At 45.4% G+C, this 7,712-nt stretch overlaps 1 protein-coding gene across 1 annotated transcript; it reads right to left on the bottom strand.

The window, feature by feature from the left end:
- Positions 1-2,669: 2,669 nt before the first annotated feature.
- MRPS10 (mitochondrial ribosomal protein S10) lies at positions 2,670-7,707 on the bottom strand (the record flags this gene model as incomplete). The annotated part of the gene is made up of 7 exons (XM_010134422.1): positions 2,670-2,836; positions 3,101-3,190; positions 3,899-4,007; positions 4,474-4,613; positions 5,591-5,663; positions 5,768-5,826; positions 7,696-7,707. Coding segments are annotated over 7 exons (570 nt in total), but the record flags the coding sequence as incomplete, so codon positions are not given.
- Between the last annotated feature and the right edge of the window lie 5 nt (positions 7,708-7,712).

Raw genomic sequence — 7,712 nt, 5'->3', positions numbered from 1 at the left:
CCCCGCAGGGCAGCGAGCGGTGGCCGCGGTCCCACGGCGGGGGCTGTGCGCGGGGTGTGACTAGGGCGGGCAGAAGTGGAAGAGCTCCTGCTGTTCCCTTCGCACGGCGTTCGCTGCAGGGCGAAGCTGTTGCATTACAAACAGCGTGACCAGTGATCCGTGTTTAGGTGCAGAAGCGGAAATAACCCGAGTTTGCTTTGCGAAGAGCCGCGTTTTTCTGGGGAAACCTACAGTAAGGCTAGAGGAGGAGGAGGAAGGAGGGGCCCAACACAAGCCCTTAATGTTCAGACTAAAAGGTTAAATCAAAAGCTCCAAAGGAAATCACACTAAATTCTGGCTCGTCTGACATCTTGCTGCTGGAAGAGGGAAGTTTGACGCTTTGGCGCTTACAAAGCTATACAATTCCCCAGAAACCACCTCAGGGGATGGCGAATAAACTAAATTCTAACTCAATTCTCTGCTTTAAAGTTCTTTCCCTTGCTTACATGCCCGTGATTCGGTATGACGCAGCAGCAGCTCCTCTGATCGATAGTGACGAGGGGCTGTGAGCGGGGCTGTGCCGCAGGCCGCCGCGGGCTGATGCCGTCCCTCCTGTGAAGCACACGCACCGGATTCGGCGTGTCTGCTGGGAACAGTACCCGAACTACGGGAAAGCAGGACAGTCCCAGCGAGGATGGAGGCACGGAGCACTTTGGGGGAAATGGCTTGGCAGCTGGTAAGCTTCTGTCTGGTAGTCTCTTGCTGCGAGGACAGCCGTGGATCTGACTCCTGCAGGTGTCCTGGCTGTAACACTCCACACGGCTTCGCTGAGTGTCACTCTGCGGCTTAATGGTGTCTGGTGAATTACAAATGCGTTAACCTCGTTCTCTTGTGATGCTCCGGGCACCAGCACTTGCTGCTGCGATCATCTATCCCACTTCCTTCGGCGGTGACAGGGATGGGTTTGCTGCAGGTTTACACTTGGGCCCGTAGCTTGTATGTTCTGTGACCCCATTCTCCTTCACGCTGACTTCAATTTAACCCCTGAAACCAACGGTACTGCTGCCCCCTTTGTGCTCGACTCCTTCCTCCCTGCACCTTGTGGGAGGAGGGTCCTGGCTGGGGAGCATCTGGTGTTGAGGATTAAACTGTGAACTACTTAAAACATGGTGCTGACAGTCACAAATGTGCCTTTGACGATGTGACCCCCAGCAGACTGACACCACGGCTTCTCCGTGGCGAGGCATGGGCAGCAAAGCAGCACCGACCGTGGTATCCCATGGGCAGGGCCATCCCTGAGAGCGGGGGCACCAGAAGAGCCATGAGCCACGACTTCACAGCCTCGACAAGCAGCAGGGACAGGGAGACGCAGCGGGCAGGGCTGGACCTGGTTCCCCAGGGCCTCTCTCCACCACTTTTCCTCCACTCTGTTCTACATGAAAGAAAATTGCTCATTGCTCCCTTGACTTTAAATTATTTAAACCAATCTGATGGCTGCACTGGCCATTCTGGAGAAGCGAGATCATGTAACTTACGCTGGAGCTCTGAGCTGCTGGCACAGTAATGTATCGCCAGCAATGTGCTTTTTACAGATTACCAGTGCACCAGCATCTTTCATTCCAGCAGTAACACTGGCAAGAAAACCAAGGCAAAAAGCTGGAGCTATCTAATCTGTTCTGGTGCCCTAATTCTGTCAGCAGCCGCAATTAAGCCCCGTCAGCAGACATCTGCTGCTGCTACCTGTATATCTACAGCACTTTCATCTGTGTGACACGTTCCAGAGACAAGGGTTTATATAAGCCGCTTCCTTGATATTAGAGAACTCTGCTAATCTGAGCCCAGCAGCTCCCTTGTTGCTAGCTTACGTCATCCTGCTGTCTTGAGAATGTCTGATCAGTGCCGCAACGCACTTCCATGCTCCTCTTCATCCCTGCTTTGCTACTTCTGCCTTTTCCCTTGTGAGATGCCATTTTTTCACTGTAGTGGATGTTTTTAATTGGAATAAACATACTGAAGGCACTCTTTTCCTACACAAATGAATCTCAGTCCGTCCTTGCTAAATCTTCTCTGTTGCCTCTTTCTATACATCCCTCCTTGCCTGGCAACCTATGCAAAGGCAAGTACCGTGATGTTGCCTTGATGTGTTATTTGCGTAAATGAGGAGAATAACAAGAAAATAAATACCAGTGAAAATAAGAGAGCTGGGGCATGACCAAATGCCACGTTTGGCAGCTGCTGGCTTAAAATATAAAATGAAATTTTTATTACAAAAACCTCCAAATTTTCCACTTGCTCACAGGCTACTTAACAAAACGGAGCTACTGAAAGAGCAGAGCCTGGCCATATCTGCAGCCACAGACTTTTCAACCTTCCTTATCCCTCTTTCCCCAGCATTAATGATCAACAAGAAGTCATTCAGGCAAATATCTTTTACTTTACATATTGTCACTGCATACTGTCAAGTCTTTTCATCCATCTTTCCTTTATAAAAAAGGCAGTGATAAATATGATAAAGTAATATTTATTGTATAAATAAAAATGAATTTTGCCTTTCTACAGGCATACTATAGATGGCCATAGTTTGTGTGCACGGAGTACAGTCAAACTTTTTCTCTTTACAGCTGTTCAGTCAACGTGTATTGGAGTTATGGTCAAGAATAACTCGATGAAACAAGAGTTTATATAATTACTTTATAAGAGAACTTTTATTTAACAGTAGTTGATAAGAGCAACTAATTTCAGCACTAATGGAGCCAAGTACCTGGTGAGTTCATGACTTGACTTCATTTTCTTCTGCTTGAGGTAGTGTATCCCACACTGGTTCCCGAATGTGTTCAGGTATTTTCTCTATCTTAGTCTAAAAGGAAAAGCAAACCAACCGTTTATGACACCCGCTAGGGAACACCAACGACCTCCCGCTTCAGCCTGCCCTGAGATATTGACCGGGTTCAAAACGCCACCTAGTGGCGTCTTCAAGCAGTTCAGCCTCTTCGGTTTAACCCTTGGAAAATGCTCCTTCCAAACTACACGCGTTTCTTCTGCTGGCTTTCCACAGACTTCGGTAGTTACTGGTACTTGCACCAGGTCTCCTAAGAGTTAGTAATGTCAGCTGGAAACTCACCTTTTTTACTTCCATGGCAACCCCTTCAGGTAAGTTCCGTTGAACATACTCCAGGTAAACAGCAGCGGTACTGCTCGTGAGGTATTTTAACTACAACAGAACGAACGGGTTTTTAATCAACTGCTGTTATTAATACTTCAAATAGAAATCAAAAATAAATTATTATGATGGTGGATCTTAACACTGGAGGTATCAGATTAAATTAACCACAGGTTATGCTTTTTTATACTCCCAAAAGTTCAATCTTGTTACAAATCCTGCAACTCCAGCATTCCACCGAATAATGGATTTTTTTAGCTTCTTCTAGATGGCAAAAATGCTGCTTATGATCTGTGGGCAGCCATTTGTACAGACCGATGTCGGGGAGTTGAAGCAAAGTCCCATTTTGCTCAGCACTGAGCGATATTCAGTGAAACACCCAGCAGCGACAAAACGCTGGCAGTAAACCTTGCTTCTAAGAAAGCCAACCACAGCCACATTCTGAACTACACAGAAGGCTGCGTCATCGGCCATGGAGCTAGTGAGCGGTTTGTATACGCTTCCTTTCCTCCCACACACAGTTTTACTTTGTCACATAATGTTGCACAGGGCAAAAGATGGTCAAAACCAGCCTTTTAATCCAAAAAACCATGTACGATATCCATTCAGAATAACTGCTGTTACACTTGATGTACCCAGGTCAGCTCTCTTCTGCCGTCCCCTGCACTCTCCTCCCAAACCAAAGTAAATTCACTGCTGAACTAATTCCTGTCTTTGAATGGTGCACCTAGAACTTTTTTTTTTTTACATTTTTCTTACCTCCAAACACAGGTAATGTGTTCTCATTTCATACTGAACTCTGTGCTTCTTGTAAATGTGTACAGATTTTAGAAGCGTAAATCGTTCAATGGTCTTTGGAGGGTTATGTCTGAACAAAGCACAAAGAGAAAATTTCATTTTATACACAGCATGCTAATACAAATTATCTGAAAGATGATGCTGAAAACCCTATTCTGATTTGATGTTTAGAAGATCTGCAAGGCAGTATTAAACACCAGGACTGTTTCTTATTAACCCATACAGGCATGGTTAATACTTGGCTATTAACCAGCATCAGCTCAGGGAAGCTGGAGCACAGACAACTGCACTTCGAGCACTGCCAGCATCCTTCGTGTATTTAAATGTGCTCCTGCTGTGGCAGTGCTGAGCATTAAACTGCTGCGTTCTCATCACTGGGCTCCCATCTGAAACGTGTTAGATTTATAATCTGAGAACAACTCAACAGATTACACCTTCTGAAAAAAAACAGAATACTTCTAAACACAGAACCTGAATTTCAGGAGGTGACATGAGAAGCACCTGACACCACACCACTCTGCAGGTCGGATACTTACACTTTTTCAACAGAGATGCCGAGCTCGTTAGCTGCAAGCACTGCAAAATATTCATAGCTGTCCAACACAGCTTTATCGTGGCCTTTCACCAAAAGGGACAATCTCTTGTAGAGTGTTTCTGGCTCATCTGAAATAGATACCTGCATTTTTAAAGAAAGGACCAGAGTTACCACTCCACGCTCCCCTTCATTAATGCGTGCGCTGCCTGTTCGTAAAGGAGGAAGAAAACCACGCGCTGCTGCTGGCTGCTTATTTTATCTGCAAGAGGCTGACAGTACTGCCTTGACTAACTGCTCTCACTCTTACCAGGGAAGGCAAAAGCGTGAAGAGATACCTAACGTCCGAATATTTAGGTAAAGTTTATTGATCAGAAGAGGAAAGGGAATGCCAGATAAATATAAAGAGGACAACACTAGTGAAGGCAAGAATGAAACTCCTTGCAAAAGCAGGTCTGGAGCAGCAACGTTTGTATTTTAAACAGCAGTGTGAGAATACCTCAAATTCTCCGAATTCGCTTGGGTAAGGAGAATAACCTCACATCACAGACAGTGACCAGAATTCTCACTTCACTCAGTCAGCTTTAAGGCTACTTTAAGCACAGCAGGATTCCCCAGACATATGTCTGTCCAAGCACAGGTTTATGACTTTTGGTTAGAAATGCAGTGTCTCAGGGCCTGGGCTCCCTGATCATCTGAGGAGCCTCGGTGTGTCCGGGAAGCACTGACCTTCCTACAGGTTTACTTCCAGGTAAACCCAGCATGTACCAGATGTGGCAGGAAGGCTGGCTCTGCGCTGTGGATCTAACACCTCCTGTAAGATTTCGGGTTGCTTGCCTGTATTACACAGACTGGGCACGTGTTTCTGAAGCCCTAGTCACAATCAAGGCATTCAGATTCTGAAAGCAAGATACCCACCACATGCCTTCAGGAACTCCCCACCTCATCAGCTCTGGGCTCCCAGCTTCCAAATACAAAAATCTTAAATATAAATAATCCTAATTGTTTCTTTCTCATTAAGACAGCAGTCAAACACGCTGCAATAAAAGAGTTGAGGTTTCTGTGTGCACCCTCTTTATTACTACGGCGACACGTAAAACACCACTCTATCAAACGCTTACCAAAGGGTTAGTCTTAGGCTCCTGTGCATCAGCGTGGGATCCAGCCAGCCGCACTGCCACCAAGTCAGAGTTTCTAGAAACGTGGTAATGGGGAAAGCACAAAATAAGTTGTTAAAGCTGGAATTTTTTAGGGAGCATGGAGGAGAAGCAGGAAGAAGGAGGGTCTGTTATACTTACAGAAGAAAACACTGCTTTTGCGTAATTCTGCTGGCATAATTGACAGAAAAAGCTGACCCCTGTATAAAACAAATAGGTTATGGGGGTTTTTTCGCCCCTAAAGCAGAAAGTAGCCAATTCACACGTTTTTATTAAAGGTTACTTTTTTGCACGCTAGAACGTGGCGTGTTCCTAGGCACTGATCTGCTCAACCAGCAAGTTTGTTCTGTTGGGAAAGGCAGGAAAACGGAAGCATGAACATGTATTTTAGTGTACAACAGCACCTAAAACCAGGAGCGATCTAGCAGTATGTGCTTATGATTAGCGAGGCACCCGAAGAGCAATCACAAAGCAATTTTTTTGTCAGAAAGATCTATTTTGTGAGGCATCAGATACCATTTCTGCGTATAGTATTTTCTCTTTAAGTACCATATAGCCTAAGTAGGGCTTGCTGTCATTCAAGCAATTGAAAACTGTATTCTAAAAATTCAGTCTCTGAATTTAGGTGGAAATATCCCATTTTTTCAGTTAAAAAGTTCATTGTGGTTTTGAAGAGAACATTTAAATAGAAAAACTGCTAGCAAGCACATGAACCACATTTAAGAGGTAACATGATTTTTCTGTGCTAAAAAGAGAATACAACTGTTAATCAAGATGTAACATTACGGTTTTCCATACTAGAACAATCACTCCCTTCTGAGAGTTATGTGGATTCTAGCTTCCTTCCGCTCCTTCTCAATTTGGAAAAGTTATAAACTACTTGAGGGGGAGGGAAAAAAAAAAGGAACCAGAACTCACAGCTTCTTAAGAGAAACTCAGGGCTGCAGCAGACCGGTGAAGCAAAATCAGCTGCTTATCCAGCCCCTTGATACTCGTATTTAACAGGTGCTGGAGCCGTAGCTTTAAGAGGGAAGGCAGACACCACACAAATCAGTCACGTATAATCAAGGTATCATAAAACAGCCAGAACTGACACTTTTTTCAGGAAATCATAACGTAGTTGCTCACGGATACGCATCATCAACTCTATGATGCTATTAGGTCCCTGACCTTCTCCGCTACGCATTACATATTTGAGAACCGTAACTAAAAGTTGTACCTGAACCCAGCTTTTCACATCCATGCAGTCTCTGCTAGGTATTATTTTACTTCTAAGTGCTTGGCCACAGAATATGGACTTATTACTTGAATGCAAAGGTATGTGCATTCATAGCACACTGTATTAAGTGGTTTTGGATACAGAAATTTCTGTCTGTGTATAACAAAGGTTAATAAAGCACAATGACACAGCAGAGTTTTATCTCACGTACTAAGCTCTGCAATACTCCATGATTATTACATTATTCTCGTCTCCTTTTGTTACTTTTACGTAAAGATGCATGGAGTCACAAAGTTTTGTAAAATAAAATTAAAGGTGCTCTGTGCAAGTTTTGACCAAACGATACGCTGAGTACTCCAGGTAGCAAAGACAGCATTCAGCAGGCAACAAAAGGTATTTTAAGCGCTTCCTTTATTCCCTGACTGAAATATACTTGATGTGCTCTTGCTGACGACCGCTGTCTAAGGTGGAAAAGACGCTGCAACAGAACCGAGTTTCCTTATCCTGTGTGAACCAAGGGCTGGCACAGAACAGCATTCCCCCTCTCCTAACCCTGGTTTTGCCTGGCAGAGAGATTCTGAACCACTCAGGAGACAGATGCTGACAGGTGAGCGAGTCCAGAGCACAGCACACACACAGAGAAAACACACCGAGGCCGGCGGACAGCGACACAGCCCCGCGCTGTAAAACCCCAGCAGCCACCTGCGATCTCTCCTGGAGGAGGAGAAGGGCAGGGCAGCTCGCACCGAGGACGCGATGCCGGGGGTTGCCTCCCTTTCCCCCTCTCCCCTCGGGAGCGAAGGAAAAAAGGAGAAGGAGGAGAACGGGGCTCTCCCACCACACACCTCACCTGACAGAGCCGCCGCC

Source organism: Buceros rhinoceros, unplaced genomic scaffold, assembly GCF_000710305.1.
Source record: "Buceros rhinoceros silvestris isolate BGI_N320 unplaced genomic scaffold, ASM71030v1 scaffold44864, whole genome shotgun sequence".
NCBI classification, from domain to species: Eukaryota; Metazoa; Chordata; class Aves; order Bucerotiformes; family Bucerotidae; genus Buceros; species Buceros rhinoceros.
The sequence above is the reverse complement of the archived record's forward strand: the minus strand, read 5'-3'. Positions and strand labels throughout refer to the sequence as shown.